The 18,649-nt window shown below is 50.4% G+C and overlaps 2 protein-coding genes across 4 annotated transcripts in view; both read right to left on the reverse strand.

Annotated features, from left to right (window-relative positions):
- Positions 1–4,732, reverse strand: part of LOC120220052 (NT-3 growth factor receptor) — an 88,762-nt gene extending 84,030 nt beyond the window's left edge. Inside the window, exon 1 of the mRNA XM_039217027.1 lies at positions 4,696–4,732. Within this exon, the coding sequence (XP_039072958.1) occupies positions 4,696–4,699 (4 nt within the window). The 5' untranslated portion in view covers positions 4,700–4,732. The remainder of the gene's footprint in view (positions 1–4,695) is intronic.
- A 6,463-nt stretch (positions 4,733–11,195) lies between these two features.
- NTRK3 (neurotrophic receptor tyrosine kinase 3) overlaps positions 11,196–18,649 on the reverse strand; it is a 292,308-nt gene continuing 284,854 nt past the window's right edge. For 2 of the 3 annotated variants that reach the window (XM_039217016.1, XM_039217000.1), the window contains exons 13-14: positions 13,486–13,620; positions 11,196–11,951 (exon numbers count right to left, since the gene is read on the reverse strand). In XM_039217016.1, the coding sequence (XP_039072947.1) occupies positions 11,833–11,951; positions 13,486–13,620 (254 nt within the window). In that variant the 3' untranslated portion in view covers positions 11,196–11,832. The remainder of the gene's footprint in view (positions 11,952–13,485; positions 13,621–18,649) is intronic. The other variant, XM_039217007.1, reaches the window with a different exon arrangement.

The following is an 18,649-nucleotide window of genomic DNA, read 5'->3' on the forward strand; positions in this document are numbered from 1 at the left end:
TAAACAGACATCCCTATGGGTCCTGGCAGAACACAGCTGAGCCCCACACGTTCCTTAGACAGATCCAAATGTGATGCACTTGGAGGTTTAGGATGCACATGGTTGGACTTCTGACCTGCAAGGTGCTGATTGTAAATTCCCTTCATTCCATGCCATTCATTTCACCCTTTTTTACCATCAGGATTTTAAAGCCCTTTTCGTGATGAGTCTCTTCCATCAGCCCATCATGCTTACTGCTACAGCAAGCCCATTTTCCTTCTCCAGAGCAAGCAAACATCCATCACTCGGTCTTCTTCAGAATAGATGAAGTCCTTCTTGTGTATTTCCCATATTCCTAGCAACTGAGTAGCTGCATAATCAGTGGTATCTGCATGAAGAAATGGGGTTCTGATGGTAGCCCTATACTTGGAGCAAAGTGCATGACTGGCATCATTCACTGACAACAAAGGGACCCAGACTTGAGGAGCTGCTTGTGCCTCAGTTTCCCTACAGCAGCAGGTCTCAAAATGTGGTCCAGACACTCCTGGTGGCCCCAGGACCCTATCAGGAGAGCCAAGTGTTAAAACTATTTTCCTTGGAAGGTCTAAAGCCTAAGGTCTACTAAGGTCTATTGAGATGGTCTATGCATTTTCCCCCCCTTCTCATTCTCTTACAGGTATATGTGGAGTTTTTCCAATGCCTTCCTGCTGTGTGATGACATCACCAGATGGCTAACTGGGATGTGTGCATGGGCTTGTGTCTTTAAATCTTGCTCACTTCTGATTTCAACTGCAATAAATGGAGATGGATCTCATCCACATATGCAAAAGCTCTTTAGGGTCCTCATAATTTTTAAGATTGTAAAGGGGTCCCAAGACCAAGAAGTCGGAGAGCCACTACCCTATAGCAACAATGCTGGTCACACTTCTACGTCCCCGAAAGCAGGCAGTGGAGGAAAAATATTTTGAAGACCTTTCTCAGAGGTAGGGTAAGTTACCGAGTATAAAAATAAGTACATTTTCAGAGTTTTATAACAGGAGTGTCACTGTGACATTTTAGCTGCAAAATGTTCTCTAGGTTCTTCTAGGTGGGGAAAATAACAAGTCTAGAAAAAATAGCAGAAGTATTAATATTTACAATAAAAGTAATACAGAATAAACGCAATCACGCTTCTTTGGAGGCTTACTGAAGATGGATTTGCACTTGGACTAACTTCACCTCAATGTCCCCAACCTGTCAAAAACTGGCTCCATTTGCTTGCATCTCCAAGAGTGTCCAAGATGTGCAAAACAATTAGAGGCACAGGGACTGAGAATGCATTTGTATTATTTGTGGAGAGAGAAGGGAGAGCATCTGAAGCTTGTCATTTTTAATTTAACTGCAATTCTGAGATTATCAATGGATTTCAATTACCCATGCTATAGAATCAGGATGTGATTAGCAAACAGAAGCACTTTTTTAAACATCTAAACAACATCACTGTCCAAAATAAGCAGATGAAAGACCTCATTCTTTCCAGCCTTAACACTAATCCTTCTATCACTTCTGATTTTCCCTTTTTAAATTTCTTTAATTCCTTTCCCCCCCCTCACATAACATTGATGCTATTTTCTCTGCCCTCCACCCCTACCCAGGCACTGAGGCGTTCTGAACACACAGCATCATTCACTTCCCCAGCATACCCAGAAAAGGCAAATGATAATTGCCTCCATTTTGCAAATGGAACATATCAGGAGATAATATCCACCATGATGAAATGATACCAACATGGCCAATTGGAAGCCAGGCTCAAACCAAGATGCTTCACATCAATACAGGAGCACTATACAAGCTGTTGGGTGTGGAAGGGGGTGGTGAAGGACATGCTGAGATCCTTCAAGAGGAAGAGATAACTCCTGCTTTTTGGAACAACTGTTTCTAGAAATTGCCTCCCCCCAACTCCCATGTCAAAGGACTTGAATTTTTAAAATTAATATAATAATAGTAATAGTGATAATAATAACAATAGCAATAATAATAATAATAATAAATAATTCAAGGAGAGGTCAATAGCATGTCACTAACAAGGAAAGTTTCACCAGTTCAAGGCTGGGGCAGATAAATAATGGAACATGAACCACAATCTTAAGCCTGGCCACTTCTCTATAGCCTGCTTCCATCTTCTGTGCTATAAATAATTCAGAGTTTTCTTTTTTCTTAAATATCACAAAACCAAGTCGGAATCTTTATGTGAAGGATTCTGCTGTGTCCCTCTCTCCCTCCTCCTCTCCCTCCCTAGCCAGCCCAGGCAACTCCCCAGAGAACGACCCCTCAAGCTTTAACATTTATTCTTTGACATTTCAGACTATTTGTTAGGCAGAGCTGCCTTCTTGAGATCAAAGTCGGAAAATCTTGCCGAGAACTCCCTCTTGGCCCTGTCCAACTGTGACAGATAGGGTCTATTAACCCCCAAGCAACTGCTTCCTTCCTCATCCGGAGAAATCCACCAACCCTCATGCAAAAGGGCAGCCATCTCTCTCAGCCATCTCTCTCTCTCTCTCACTTCTGTCCTTACTTTCAAGCCCCCCGGCATTTCAGGAGGGGGCAAAAGTATTCTTCATATGTGATACACCAAGACACCCAGCAGAGAAAGGTGACCCCAAGAACCAAAGGATGTCCCCGACCAGGAGAAAATAGTGATTCATGGGGATATGGCATATGTCTAGGTAGAGTCTTTTATCTGAGGGTTAGCAAGTTTAGAGACAAATATGGAACATGGAAAGGTAACTTACCCCAAGTCATTTTGCTAGTGGAATACTGAAATTGGAACCCAGATCTTCAGTTCTGTGTACTACCCCTAGATGGTGTCAACTCCACCAGCCTGGCAGTGTGGCCAGGGTTAGTGCTGAAGTCTTAAACTTTTACATGAAATGACATGCCATTTTCTTTCGAGATATCACAGTGAAGGTTCGCCACTCTTTACAAGAGTACCTGTCCACCAGCTCCCAGAATCATTTCTGCCTCTATGCAGAGCAGAGGCAGAAGTAGGGACTGAGTCAACAGCTGAGCAAAGGTATTGGAGTGTGGTCATTCATCCAGATATAAGGTCAGTGGTTGATTAAAAGAAGCTTTAAAAGAAGAAGTTCTGACCACACCATAACCCGGTGCTACCTAAAGTGTGTGTGTAAATCTATTGGTAGGTATTAACAGAGGTCTATGTTCAATTAGATTGGGAAAGGGGTAGAATTAAAGGTTTATTTAAAGGAGGATTTCTCAGGGCCTTTAACATCCTAACGTGTGTTGTGAATGTGTAAGAGCTTGGCTATACCATGCAACATTCTCCAAAGTTATTTGATGGGCTCTTAGGGAAGCATCGTTGCAGCCAATGGAAAGGAGAGCACTTGATCCTGACAGCATTGTTTATTACATTGTTTATGTAATAACTGGAGTAAGAGGAAAAGGCTTCTCTGAAAGTTGAGGACTCAAATTATGAGAGAGCCATATTGCAGAAACTGAAGCTTTGCCCAGAAAACTCATCAATTCACACGAGACAATAGATGGTCAAGGGACTGACCCCCTAAAGCTACTAAGGTGGCCAAAAATACCATCCTGAAAATGCACAGTGAGTTATTCTGGTCTTCTTCATGATGAGATTGGCTGTTTGGTATCAGAGGTAACTAGTGGCAACTGCCTGTTATGGTAGCAAAAATGCCAAACTGACAGCCACAAAGATGGGAGGATTCCATGAGTCATTCAAACATGGACTCAGAATTTAAATTCTCCCAAGAAGGACATTCTCAGAATCCATTCTATATTTGTGATGCCTTCTCTGCTCCCACTGACTGTGGGAAAGAACAGACTCAAGTTCTCACTGGCCCGCACGGCATCTGGCTTCCTCTGAAGTGCAAGGCTTCGGTCCTTAGCTGTGGCCCTCAGATAAGAGCCGTCAGAGTCAGATCCTGGATGTGACCTCCTGGCCAGACTGCACTTGTAGACACTGTGGCTCATGACAAAAATTGCTGTGAGATTTCCCCTCAGGCTCTCTGTTATGTGAGTTTTCTCTCAGAACTAATAGCAAGAAAAGGCTAACGCTTTGGTGTATATAGAATAGACAGGCTGGACTCAGCATCTAGCCTGCATTCTGGAATTTTCTCTCTTCCCAAGACTGTCTGAAAGGAGGGCCTGGGAGCAGCACGCACATTGGCTGGCCCATGGGACACAGGCTTTAAGACTTGCCCATTCTTGACTTTGGCAGCAAGAGGGCAGATCTTGGGGACAGCTTGTCCAGCCTGATAAAGACTAGGAGTGAGAGGAGTCTTATAGGTCCAGAGGTTTCCTGTGTCAGGGATCTAAACCTTCTCAACTTCAAGCTCAAGGACTTTCCAATGGGATGTGTTCCTGGTACCCCGACAACCTTGGCTGTGTGAGGTAAATACTTCCCCAGGCCTGTGCAGTGGATTGGAGAGCCACATCACAGGCTACAGACACGTCCTCTCTTTTTAGACACCTGTGACCCCTTCCCGCAGCCCCACACCCTCTCTTTCCCCCGAGAAGTCCATGTGGGAATCAGGATATCATGACTTTGGCCAAAGGCCGTCGCAAGCCTTGCAGAGTAAAAAGCACACGGTGTTGCAATTTCAAAACAACATCCCAAGGACCAAAACAGACCAAAGCTGGTGTAAGCTTCAGAGTAAAAGGCGGTGGGGTTTCAGAGCTCTGTAAGGAAGTGTCACTCACCCATATTTGACAGCAATGAAGTCACCTTTCCAGGGAAAGGTCCCTGCCCTTCTTGCTGCAGAATGAACTTGGGGACAAAGGAGGGAGGCCTGTATCTTTTTAAGGGAGATAGGCCAATTGTTCCAGGGAGGTCCCCAAAGGCGGAACCCGGCTTCACATTGCTGCCATGGTAACAGCTCTGAGGGCAGCAGGAACTGAGGAGGGAAGACAGCCATGAAGACAGGCTGGGTGTCACTATTAGCCACCAAGAACTCAGGCTTTACTTACCGAAGTCAGCTTGGCCCAGAGAGGGCAGGGAATATCCGAGCTGACCTGACGCTCTGCCCCCAAACTGTGATGTAACCACAAACCAGACGGCACCCCCTGGAACTCATTCATACCTTTGGCTGGCTTGCTCCTTGGTCTTCAAACCCTTTCCATTGCTGAGTGGGGAGTGTTGACCATCCCTTCAAAACCGCAGATGTCACTTGATGCTGCTGTGACAGGGGCGTGGGGTGTGAACCACTGTGGCAGGGGTGCGGGGTGTGACCACTGTGGCAGGGGCGGGGGGTGTGAACCGCTGTGACGGGGCGGGGGGTGTGAACCGCTGTGACGGGGCGGGGGGTGTGAACCGCTGTGACCAGGGTGTGGGGTGTGAACCACTATGACAGGGGCTGGGGGTGTGAACTGCTCTGAAAGGGGTGTGGGGTGTGAACCCCTCTGACAGGGGCTGGGGGTGTGAACCCCTCGGACAGGGGTGGGGGGTGTGAACCCCTCTGACAGGGGCTGGGGTGTGAACCACTGTAGCAGGGGTGTGGGGTGTGAACCCCTCGGACAGGGGCGGGGGGTGTGAACCCCTCGGACAGGGGTGTGGGGTGTGAACCCCTCTGACAGGGGCGGGGGTGTGAACCACTGTGGCAGGGGTGTGGGGTGTGAACCCCTCGGACAGGGGCGGGGGGTGTGAACCCCTCGGACAGGGGTGTGGGGTGTGAACCCCTCTGACAGGGGTGAGGGGTGTGGGGTTGCTCAGCATCTCTGCCTCTCAGAAGAGCCAAGCCTCATTCCCATTACACCGTGTACCCCTCTGTCTGCTCTCAGTCAAGCCAGAGTTAACTTTCTCTACATCAGAGAGGCCTCTGGCAGCCCCTGTTTGCAGAGAGGGTCATGGGAGAAAACCATGACCCTGAGCAGCTCAGGGTGGCCTCTGGTACCCTGCAGAGAGCTCGTGTGTCTCCTGTGTCCCGGCTTGAGAAGGGTCACCAGAGCCCTCAGCCGGGACCTCCCGACAGCTCTGGCCGTGCTCTGGGACCTGGGGAATCCTGCTCTCCCCTCTCCCCCAGATAATCCCAAATTCCTTCCGGGAGTGCACCCGCCCGGACTGAGCCTTGCCTTGGGCAGGAGGCCTCTGACACAGAATCGGAGCCCGCAGCATCCTGGACGTCCCCGCAGGATGCGGGACCCTCAGAGACCCCCCTTCCTGCCTGTTCCTTGTGGAGGGCTGCCAGTGGGCCGCCTCCAAGGCCAGTCCCGACACTTCCTCCTCCTCCCCGGCTCTCACCGTCCCCCACCGCAGAGCACACGGAACACTTGAGCCCCACCCAGATTTCTCGTGATGGATGGGCAGTGTCCTGATGCGCGGGGACAAAAGTACAGAGTGACCTCAGACCTCGTCCGCCATGTAGAAATCACCTGTGCAAGCAGAGCTTCAACTCCAAGGGGACCCCCGGGCTCCTCGATGTGCCACCCACCGAGCAGGAAGAATTGGGAGGGGGTGACCCCCAGCCCCATGGACAATTTGGTTGCAAACCAGGCTCCCCATGGCTCTTCTGTTCCTACTGCCCCATCTCCTTCTCCACTGCCACACATCAGAGTTTCCCTCCATTCCTGTCCTTCCCAGAGAGGCCCCAGGGCACCCTGCATCACTTCCCCCCATCACCTTCCCCCCTCCTCCCCTCATTTCTCTCTCCCTTCCAGAACCACGCTGGCAGCAATGCAGGAGTCTACCCAGAGCTCAGAGTCCTCGCACACTGAAGAACGAAGGCCCCCTGCCTCATCCGTGTCTGGCACGACTCAGCACCAGAATGCTCCTGCATCGACCCACCCACTCTCGTCGCCTCTCCGTGCCACCAAACCCCTGCCTGCCCCCCACTACCGGGTCGGAGATGCGTGGGCCTCCACTCATGCCTCGGCTTGTCCTGTGGAAACCGGGCCCCGGCAGAAGAGGCATCTAGCCACAGTGGCATCCGTGCGGAGGTCACACCTGTGGCTGAGAGGTGGCGGTGAGGGCGTGGTGGCTGTGAGCTTGGCTGCGGAAGGAAATCCCACGCAAGAGAGAAGACCCAGAGGCCAGATTCTTGGCTTCCACGTTACACCTGATTAGCGTTGGTCCTTTTCCTGGGTAAGAAGCGCGTGGCTGGGTTTCAACACACTGGGAGGTCTTTCCGATGCGACAAGAAAGTTCGAATACGCATGGACGGGAGGAGTCAGGCAAGGATCTTCCTTCCTTCCGCCACCTTCCTGTCCGAAGCTGCTCATGCTTGCCCGAACATGGGTGGCCTCACCCACCATCCTGAGGACAGGGCATCTCACCCAACAAGCCCCCCTCCCCACCCAACATCAAAGATGCCACCATGCTCTGCCTGGGAATCTCGCCCACTGCAAGCCAGATAATTCACCTTAGACCTGAGACTGACCACACTTTCAGGTGCCCAGGGTCACAAAATGCTAGAATGGAATGAAAAGAAAACATTGCAAGACCTTTTCTGGGGAGTCTTTAAAATCACCGTATTTGGGTGGTGCCCAAAGGAGGCTAGGGGGGAAGGCATCTAGCCTTGGAGAGCCCTGAAAGACTTGTTCTCCACGGGAGGGGTAGCTGTACAGCCCCCCAGGACTGCAGCCTTCCAGAAGCAGCCAGAGACTGCCCTGTGGAGCATGCTGTGAAGTCTGGGAGACCTCCCGTCAGCCCTGGTTCTTCCAGTCACAAGCTGTGAAAACCAGGGCTGGTTACTTTCTGAGGGTCCGCTTCCTCCTGGGTCAAACGTGCCTGGCTTGGAGTGGGTCTGCACGAGGGACTTCATGGCTGTTGTCAACGTCCCACAGGTGGGCCCCTTCATTGGTGCTTGGGAACCAGTCCCAGGGTCTGGCCATGTTACCCTTGTGAAAGGCTCTGGTCCTTTCTAGAGCATGTCCCTGGAAGGCCCTACCCCTGTCTTCGCCACGGTCTTGAAGGACACAGCGAGTCTCCCGCTCACCAGGCTCCAGAGAGCAGGGTTCAGACCCAGCGCTCCTCCAACACCCCTTCCAGAATGAAAATCCATCTCGTGCCTGGCAGACATGCTGGCTTCCTGGCCCGTGTCAGCTGTGGCCCTGAACCGCAGGGCCAAAAGCCGAGGGCCAGGAAGACCACTGTGAAACCCTCTGGGCGAGATTCCAAGCCCAGAAGGTCTTGCTGGTCCCCGGAGCCTCCCTGCACAAAGCCAATACAGGCAGCATCCTTCTGGGCTGAGCTGTGGTCTCCAGGTCTGCCCGGCACCAGCTCTAATTGCCCCAGAGACTCAGGCGCTGGAGTAAATGCCGGGGACTTCGGGCCCAACAGGAAAACATGGAAAACAGAGTCCCGGACATTAAACACTGCTCTCCCTGGCTCCTCACACCTTTCAGCTCTCCTCAGAGATCACTCACAGCACCAGGCCTGACCTTGGACTCCGCAGGAAAATAGAAGCCACCAGACAAGCCCTCCTGCCCTTCCCTGCCCCCAAACCCCTCACCCCACCTTTCCTCGTTCCTCCTGCCATATTGGAAGAGGCCTCCCTTCACAGGGCTGGGGGGGTCCCTCCCTCTGAGCTGTGTTCTGTCCCTCCCCTCCTCTCAAGGGCCATTTCCATTCATCACCTCCTCTCCCAAGGATCCAAAGCTCCATGCACTAGACCAAAGCAAAGGTCAAATCTCCCTCTTGCTAAAATTCAAAGTTCTCCCCACGGTCCCAAAGAGAGTCTCACCCCTCGGGCATCCCAATTCCAGCCCTAGAACCACCGAGGACAAGAGAACACAGAGCCGGGGCAATGCCCTCCCCAGGCCACTTGAGAGGAGACAAACTTCCACTCGAGGGGAGGCCGGGGGTAGCTCAGACTCAATTTAAGTAGGAGATTAAGTCAATGAGGGTCAGGAGAAAAAGCACTACCCTAGACTGACCACTTCCCCGTTGAACTTCCGCCCTGAGCTCTTGCGCTTGCTCTCCCTGGCTCACTGTTACCTAAGGAAGCGAGCTCCAACAACACCTACTGAGGCCCAGTAGAAGGCCCAGTCCCACCCAGGAAACTTCCTCCACCCCTGTCTTCCACTCTTGCTCCAGGTGTCCTGCATACAGAGGCCCCTCCTCCTAGACGGAAGATGCTGTAGTTAGGGAAGGCATGGGACACCCCTTTCCAGCTGTGTCAGGGCCAGGAACCCAGGGCACACGGCCGTGCCCAGCTCACTTGTGCATTCTACTCTGGGTAGGACCCCCATGCCTGCATCCCACTCCCGGCAGCCTACAGGAGCCCCATGGAGAGTCCGGCCCCACCTGAGGGTGTGCATGTGGATGTGTGGATGGGGTGTCCCTGAATGGTGAGCAGACTGGCCTGTAAGCCCGGAGCCCAGTCCCCTTCTAGCCAAGGTCATGTCCTCAAGAGCCATGGAAGGTACAAACTAGCTCCATGCGAGGGAATATCCTTTGACTTACTGGTCCGAGGGCCCCTCAGTTTTGTTTCCCAAACCAATTACACATCAGCTCTGAAGAAAGGATCCTGGTAAACCTCAGCTGCTCAGGTAACAAAACAGCCCCAAGGCCACCAAGGAGGCGAGGAGTGGCCTGAGCAGTGTTTGGAGGAGTCCAGTTTGAACCTTGCTTCTGCTTCTTGCACTGTGTGACCCTGGGTGAATCACTCAACCTCTCTATGTCTCTAATTCTTCCTTGATAGGATGAGGAAACACTTCACTAGATGGACTTGACCTATCTGGAGGAGTCTCAATGAAAACAACCAATGTGACAGATTGCAAACACTTTCGTAAACAGGACTTAGCTATGGAGCTTCTTTAAAAGAGTCACAGTAATATAGGCGTGGGGGGAAATGTGAGAATGTCTGGGTCTTTAATATTCTTTGCAGAATTGCCAAATAAGAGGTCTGATGCAGTCATTTCATTAGAAAATAAAGTGTTTATTAAGAAACTATACACTGAACACTCCTATAAGTCTCTGTGGAAATACAACGCCCCATTGTCATAGCACAGGTGAGAAAATGGCAGAATAAAAGATGCTGGGGTGGATGGAGCCTGGCAGGCTGGAAATGAGGTAATGATTTACAATAATTAAAAAACATCATCCTCAAGCTTACTCCTTAAAGCCACACTCGGGAGGAGGCCCTGGCCCAGAGGGTCAGCAGGACACGATGGGGAAGAGCCTGACATGAAGCATTGGGGTGGGGGGGGGGGGGACGGGCAAGGTGTCAGGAAGCTAGCAGGGGCTGGAAAACACACATCTCAAGGCCCTGGAGGAAATCTGAGTCCCCACGTGATACGCTGGACGCTACGGTGTCTGGGAGGCCACCCCAGACACGGGCCAAGAACCTGGAAAGCTTCGTGATTTTAAACCCCAGGGAGGCATCTGCAGGATCGGGCTGGGAACCTGGCACAAAGAACCACATCCATAGGACCCATGAAGGAAAACCTTCGGTGGGACTCTTGACAAAGAGTCTTGACAAAGGCAGAGCATCTATTCTCTATTGCTGTGCATCACCGCCCCAAAACTTAGGGGGTTAAAAGCCACCACCATCTTGTCCTAAGAAGCTCCCCACGGGAGACCCCCTGCTTCATGCTCTCTGCCACCCCCTCAAGGGGCAGCCTGTGCTGACTTCCCGCAATGGAGGTACCCAAGCCAGGCCAACGTGGCGGCAAGTCTGGGAGAGGTTCAGGCTCTACAAAAATACCTTTCCTATCAGAGCTGGGGAAAGGCATCCCTCTCCCTCTCCCCAGTGGGTCAAGCTGAGAATGGCAGGGGGTAAGGCGGGGAACAAACCCCCTCTTTGGGAGAGAGTGGCCATGGAGTAAGGCATGAGTCAAAGCAAGCAAAGTAAACACATATATTGACCAGAGAACAGGATGACACTTCCACTGGTGCCATGAGAGGGGCTGGAGGAAGCCAATTTTTCCATCTCTTCCCCTTCAGTTCATCTTGGCCTTGAAATGGTGATTCCATTGGGTTCCAAAAGTTCTCAGAGTCAAGAGTAAGTGAAAGTGGGGGTAGAGAGCCAATCCTGGGATCAGGGACTCAGAGGAAGGGCCTTGGCCCCTGACTCCCTCGGTCCCTCATGGTAGGATGGCCAATTGATGGGCAAGGCCTCCTCCAGCCAAAGCTCGTCAGGACTGCAGATCTAGGGGCCAAGGAGTTTTCTAGTATCACACTCACTGTGAGCCATTCCAGAAAGAAGAGGAAGGTAGGGGAAAAAGGTGTCCAAAAAAAGTATTGGCTTTTTCCACCAAAAAAAACAAAACAAAACAAAACAAACAAACCCAAAAACCAAAAAATATATAGATAGAAAGTGATTGGTTTCCATTCTTTCCTCTGAGACCTAATCTGGTGCCAACACTTGGGCCTGGCTCCCCCTCTCTCAGCGCGTGGTCTCCACCTCTGCTTAGCCGCTCTTCCCCGCTGGAGGCTGCAGGGCGATGAGGTCATTAAGAGGACAGCCCGGTATCCTAGGGAGACCCATTCTCCAGGCAGGGTAAGTGAGGCCGGAGCACGGCTGGGCTTCAGTCAGGCTTTCTCGTGCTGGCTGGGTTGTTTTTGTAAAGCAAGAGAATGGCTAGTGTGTTTAAAAGATGGTTCTTGGTGCACAGGTTTTTAATTCTCTTTATCAGCTCTAAAGATGGTGGCAGGAGCTGCCTCGGAGGCCGGGAAAAAAGGAGCACAGTGATGACTGAGGGAAAGGGTAACCCTGCCAATGGCGGATGGGGGAAGTCACCCATCTCGGTGGTGGTAAAGGGTGCAGGTGCACCGGTGGCTCATGCGGTTTCTACTTAGCATCCCCGGATCCAAAGAGAACAGCGCCTAGAGCTTCCCACCTCTCAGAGGGCCCAGCCTACCAAGGTGACATCAAAACAGGGAGGCTTAAAAGGAGTTTTTTAAAAGCCATGACGTCCTTTGCTGAAATAAGCACTGACATCCTCAACATAGATGCCATGGTTAAGAGGCTTGGAATGTCCGGGAAGGCTTATTGGATTCAACATAATTTCTCTGAAACCTATAAAAAACAAAAACAAAAGAACAGAAAAACAGAAAAAAGCAAAATAAAGTAAAAACCAAAACCCCCAAAGAAGATCAAAACTAGGAGGGGAAACGGAGAGGGAGCTAGAAAGGGGGCAGGGGGAAAGAACGGGAGATAGGGACACAGATCTATCGGAAACCCCGTCAAATGAATTGTCAGCAAAAGGGAAGGAGAGGAGGAGGGGATTAACTTAAAACCAAGCATGGTCAGAGAAACAGGAAACACTCCATTTTGCTGCGGCCTCCACTGAACCGAGGAAGGGAAGGGAGCAAGATACTCGGGGGCTGGCCTTGGATTGTCATGGAAGAAGAGGAACATCTTCATCTAGGGAAGGGGCACAGCCACTAGGGTCACTGGGGTTGGGGGAAAGGGGTGGGAGGGAATGTGTTCTCAGAACTTGCACTGTTAAGGGACCAGAGAGCCACTTCTACCCCTAGGAGCTGGAATTCTATAGACTCCCTTGACCATACCTGCGGGGGGGCGGGTGGGATGGGGGGGGGTAGCAGGGTGCTATTCTTCCAAGCCTGCCAGCTCTCTCGTTGCCTTTTGGTCTCATTTCACCAGCTCAGTGGGAAATTTAGGAAACAATGGCTGCTCTTGCAGCCTTATTGTAATTCTAAGTCTTATAGAGGATCAAAGTGTCCTGGAGGAATGACAATGGCAGCCATCTGCATGACAGCTCAGCTCCTTTCTGGCCACACTGCCATGGACTGAATTAGGATGTCCAGAGACTTAGGTGTTCCTGGTCAAATCTCCAGAAGGAGGTTTCTCCATCCACCCTGGATTATAATGTCTGTGAAATGTCTGTCCAGAGTGTGTGTGTGTGTGTGTGTGTGTGTGTGTGTGTGTGTGTGTGTCTGCGTGCGTGCCTGCAGACAAGATAGGAGCAAGCCTTTCTTTTCCTGAAAGCTATGGGCAGGTATGTGAAGGGCACAACGGACAGCCAGATGTTGGGGATGTGATGGGGACAGACTGAGTTGGTTGCATTGAGACTCTTCCCCTCCTCATTCCTGGATCACATGATGCTCAAAACCCAGTTGAGTAATCTGGACATTGGGAGCCCTCCATCTGCAGGGAGCAGGGCCAGCTTTGTGAAGACAGAGGCAAGCATCCTTGTCTATGACGTCATGTTTAGAGAGAGGCTCAGCTTCAGGATGAGAGGTTTCTGCGATAGCTTCCCTGTGCTAACGAGGGACGAGGGCTCTCTCGGGTCTGAGGTGGAAGGGAAGGCACTGGTCTGGGAAGCCTGCCTAGGAGGTGTTCTTTCTCCAGGCCATCGTCCCTCTCCTGCTTCTCCTGCACCCTTCGCCTCGGCTCTGACACGTCCTCCCTGGAAGACTCCTCTGACCTAAGGGATTTTTAGTACCAATCCCACACTGGGCACCTAGTCATCCCCCAGTCCTTTGGGACGTACTGGAGACTCCACGAGGTCTTAAGATCTGAAGAATCGAAACTGGTTGGGGGAGGGCTCTGTACTGCATATAAATAGACGTCAAAGGAGGTAACTCACCATGTGACCTTGGGTAAGACACTTCCCCACTCTGGACCTCAGGCTCCTCATATATATAGTGAGTTGATGAGACTAGATGATCTCTATTGTCCTTCAAGTTTAATATCCCATGATTGTCTAAGTTTGAAAAGACCCCTGGCAGAAGAGGCAGACATGGGGGAATTAATGGTCAGTACTGAGCCCCAAGCACAGAAACATGGGGAAGTATTTTTCAAGTGCACAGTGCCAGAAGCAGAAGCCAGGTGTTCCCTGCTCCGTAGTTAACACTGCTTCACCTACAGGGGCACCTGCTTTATCTCATGCATAAAGTCCACACCCACTGTCCCCAGAGCCTCACACAGTGGCAGTAAGGCACTGTACCAGAGAGTCAGGAATGACTGGTCATCCCCAGGAATTCTGTCCAGCCCCTTCCCTGACGTGCTTGTTCCCTCCCATCCTCCTCCTTGGGCCACAGCAACCTGAACTTGTGCCCATCATTATTCTTCTGGATGCCATTCCCAGGGCTGGAAGGATGATTCTTATCACTTGGGTAATGACCCTGCAAGTCCCAAGACCCTCCTTCTGTCCCCTTTCTAAGAAAAAATCTAGCTAATCTCAAAGAGGAAAACAACTTGATAAGGGAGAATTGAGGAGGAGATGGGGCATGGGAGGGGGGTGGCGAGTTTGGGCCCTTAACTTATTTCTTGCTTGAGTTGGAGCATAAAGAGTTGGAACAGTAAATGCTGTTGGGTCAGTAGACCCAAGGACGACCATTCCTATGAAAGACTTATCATTAGAGCTGGAGACTGAAATCTCCTTTGGAGCCCATGCAGCATCATGGGTCCTGGAAGGCTCCATGTCGGATCCATTAAAGGCAGGGGCCAAGCCTGCCTAAGCCTCTGCCAAGGTCCCTGAAGCTGCCTCCGTGAACATGAGCCTTTTCCCATATTAGCTGGGATCTGAAGTTTGTTTTCTCTGGAACTCTTTCCCAGGTGGAGCCTTTCCAAGATTCTAAGTGCTGAATCCTGATAGCATAGGAGGCACTGCTCCAAGATCCTGCCTTCCTCCCCCTCTCGCTCTGAACAGCCCTGGAGCAGGAAGAAAAAGGCATCTGCTTGGGGGAGGGCAGAGGAGACCAGGACCACCGTGGACACTGACTGGGAAAAGCACAGATGGATGCAGGGATGGCTGAGGAGGGGCAAGCCCACCTCCAAAGAAGGCCTTGCTCACCATGCCCCATGGACCCCCGTGTGTCTAACCTTTCCCTCCATCTGGTGACAGCTCAACACGAAGTCATGCAGCACAGAGTTCACCGTGGGCGCTCCATAACTCAGAACAGAGCCTGGTCTTCAGGGACTGTCTAGGTATAGGTTTCCTGAGAAGTGAGCCAGAGAGTCTGGGAGATTCTGGGGAAGGGAGGGGAGCCGGGAAGGCAGGCCGGGGGAGAAGGGGCGCTGAGCACCCATGGTACTGTATGAAAGTACTGGAGTCAATCCCACTGAGCTGAAAGTAGGTCAAATCTTCAAGGGCAAGTGCTTCAATATTCACTGCAGCAGAGAGGGGACAGTTCTGACAGCCATGCAACAAACACAAAAGGGGACCTAGACCTTCAAACCTCTCCGTTTTTCTGACTGCCTCGCAGATCCCCATCATCTGTACTTCTCTGTGGTCACCACAGCCCCACGGCCGACCCCTGGCCTCAGCACCCTAGAGCCCCCAGCTTTCTGGCACCTGCTAGCGAGAACTTCTCTGCGTCTTCTCTGCCTACACACTTCTCACACAGCTTCAGATTCTCAAGGCCTCCCTCTCTGTCCCTGCTTCTTCCTTTTGTTATCTGACATGATAATTTCATTACCTAACTCCATAAAGTGGTTTTGGTTATGGCCTTGATAAAAGGCCCAATACCAAATGGAGCTCTATTGGATTATTTTCCAACATTTCCTCTTCAAATGTATTCGTTTGTCATCTTCAAGTTGTTACATCACACGAGTGCTTAGCACTTACATGAGAAAAGCACTTTATACTCAAGAGTGGGCTGAAATACACAGGAGTCCTGTAAGCTGAGGTCATGCGTGCCTTTGTAGGAAACCGGAGGCTCAGAGCAATTCAGACCTTGTCCAGAGAGAGAAAGCAGGACAAGACAGAACAACAAGACAGAAGGGAGGGCAAGAAGCCTGTTCTGTACTGTGCCCCAGCCAGGGGGTATTCTCTCCACAGACTCCCCACTTTCCCCAATGGGGCAAGAAGAAGTGAGAGGTTTTGAACCATGCTGCAGGAAGGCATGGACTGAAGAAGGGAGCCCCCAGCTAATGTCCAGCTGTTAACAACCCTACCATCAGATGCATCACTGAGCACCTTGGCATCCAAAGTTCTATGTAAGTTAGGGACAGTGCCAGGTCCTGCCTGTGGCTAATTCAGCATCGCCCAGTATCCTTAAAGGGCTGAAATTATTAACTCCATTTTAAACGTGGGAAAACTAAGGCTCAATAATATATTTAAAAAACCAACCAACCAAGTTCACTTTGTGGCAGAGTCTGATACTGACCCAAGCTCTACACAACCCCAAAGTCCTTGTAACTACTTTCCAAAATGGCTTCCATTTGTTGAAAATCAACATCCAGGGAAAAGAGGCTGAGATGGAGGTCAAGGCAGCAGTGGTGGGGACATTCTCCAGGGGAGGCAGGACTTTATATATGGCTCCCTCTGCAAGGCCCAGATGGAAGGCCAGAGTCATTTTTCCTCACTAACAGCTTCCCTAGCCAGGGAGATGAGCATTCCCACGCCCACCCTTGCCTTCCTCCAGCAGCTGCCTGGTCTGGCCTTCCCCCAGGCTGCTTCATCTTCTGCACTGCCCTTACAGTAGCACTTTGCATGGCCTGGGACCTTTCAAGTAAGGAAACCCAAGCTGTATCTACACATGGACTCCTTCATTTTGATGGCACTTCCATTGAGTGCAGCTCAGGAAGGATGAAGAGTAAACCTGATCAAAGAGAGATGATAATGAGTTTGAAGAGAAAAGCAGTTACCCAGAACATGGTCACACCCATAGCAAGAGTGTGGAATAGCTGAGAATACCCCCTAGGAAGCCAAGCATGGTGCCCAGAAGAACTCTCTCCCCAGTACCCTCCCCTAGGCCACGGAGTGAACAAGAAGGGACAGGAAAGAGTGCATTAGGGTAAAGAAAAGCCCCACCAAAGATATCTCTTGCTTCATTTTCTGCTTGTGTGGAGTCATGGAAGGAAGGTCACCAGGGAGTCCTAGTTATCCCTGGGATAGGACCTTTGGTCTGTACCTTTGGCTCCTGATGTGACTACTGCTCTGTTTTCAATTTATGTTCTTTCTTCTCCTGCCATTAGATATAACAGAAGGCTGGTAGCAATGACCCTGGTGGGTGAGAGTCAAATGCCTAGGCTTGCTGGCCACGATGTAGCTTGTTTGAAATTCTCCTATGTCTTCTTCTTTTATTCTGAGGTTGCAAACCTAACCTATAGGCCATATGTGGCTCGGGGATGAGTCTTTTTTTTTTTCAGCACAATTTCTTTTTAAAATTTTTTACTTAGTTGCCAACATTTAAAACTTGGGAAATTTCACATTTAAAATTTCCACATTTCTAGCTTCCTTTGAAAATCCAAGAGTTCTGGCAATGCTGGGCCAGCTATTTCTGCACAGTGCTAATCAGAGCAACATGGTGGCCACTCAATTTAGATAGGGCATGTGTTCTCGGCTTTTCCATGTACTCTACCACTCCCTATGATCGTCTACCTGGCCCCTTCCACTTATCCACAATACTTGCATGGTCTGTCTTAGAGTTTAAAACTTTACAATAAACACAAAACCAGCGCTAGGTTCCAGGCTGTGCGCTGAAGGCCAGGCAACGCCATCTCAGCCAAGCTTTGCTGACTGTCCCTGTAATGACCAAACCTATGCTCCCTCTAGTCATGGTTAACAATTATAAAGAAGGGGCTAAGCACCTACATCCAAGGGACAAACCTATAACAGAAAGTAGAGATAGTTCAGGAACTCAACCGCGTGGGTAAGAGGGCATTGTGTTTGGAAATAAAATTCCCAGTGAGAAAACACGCTGAAGACCACGCACAACACTGCTACTGGGGAGAAGGTGGCACTAGATCGCCATCACAAGCTGTGTTACACTGCTCACACGTCTAAGGCACCTGACCAAAGGCTGTCAAGTGCTAGCTAGCAGGCCTCTTTGTACAGCCATTCTATTTCATGGGACATGACTTGACCCAAGGATCCCATATCCTTACATTGGCAAGCATGCTACAAAGGGTTCCACAGGATGCTGAAATGTACTTGGAACTGAAATGTCCCTCTTGTATATTTCCTGGCTAAGAGTGTGGAACGGAGACTCCCTAGTGTCAGTATGCAGTACCTCTTCTTGTACTGCCTCGCTACAACCTGGAAAATAAATGATGAGACTCCCCTAGCCCATGTGCCACGCCTGGCTCCAGTTGTGTGCAGATGCTCTGAGGGAGGTTGCTGGGGCTGAATGCACCCCATATGTGATTTAGCCCATGGAACCATGCCCAAGGGAAGCCACAGCGGGAGGGCATCCACACTTGGGTGACACATAAGGGAACAGAACACGGAGATCCTCAGACGACAGAAAGAGGCTAGCCCCTGAAGGAAGCCTGAACGCTCTTATGACTCTTTCTGATGGCTATTTTCAAGGCTTGCACTCAGAAGTAGGAGTATGTGCCCAGCGACACCACCCTTGGCATCAGGAAGACTGTCCCAACCATAGCAGATCTTGGCTGAAAGGAGTGAACGTTAGTCCCAGAGAAAAGGAAATTCCTTCCACTCTAGGATGTGGATGGAGTGACCTTTTAAAATCAAAATACTCCATGAGCCATGGAGTTAAATTAGTCATATGTTCACCATTCTCAAAATTAACTCTTTAAGGGACAATCTGTAATGCTAGAACATCTCCTTCTCTTGTTTAGCTAAGAGGAAAGGGAACCTCAGGGGTTGAGAACCTTTATCTTCATCCCCCCAGCCACTCCCTGAACTTCAAGATGCCTGTCTTTATATCCAGCATATTTTCCCTTTTCTTGATCCTTTTTATTCTTTTCAAATGTTTGAAATATTCACACAGTATAGAGAACAGGAAACTATGTGTCCACCACCCAGTATTAATGACTTACAATATTCTGATATCTTCTTC

The sequence above is a fragment of the Hyaena hyaena genome, unplaced genomic scaffold (genome assembly GCF_003009895.1).
Source record: "Hyaena hyaena isolate Hyena2069 unplaced genomic scaffold, ASM300989v1 scaffold_13, whole genome shotgun sequence".
In the NCBI taxonomy this organism is placed as follows: Eukaryota; Metazoa; Chordata; class Mammalia; order Carnivora; family Hyaenidae; genus Hyaena; species Hyaena hyaena.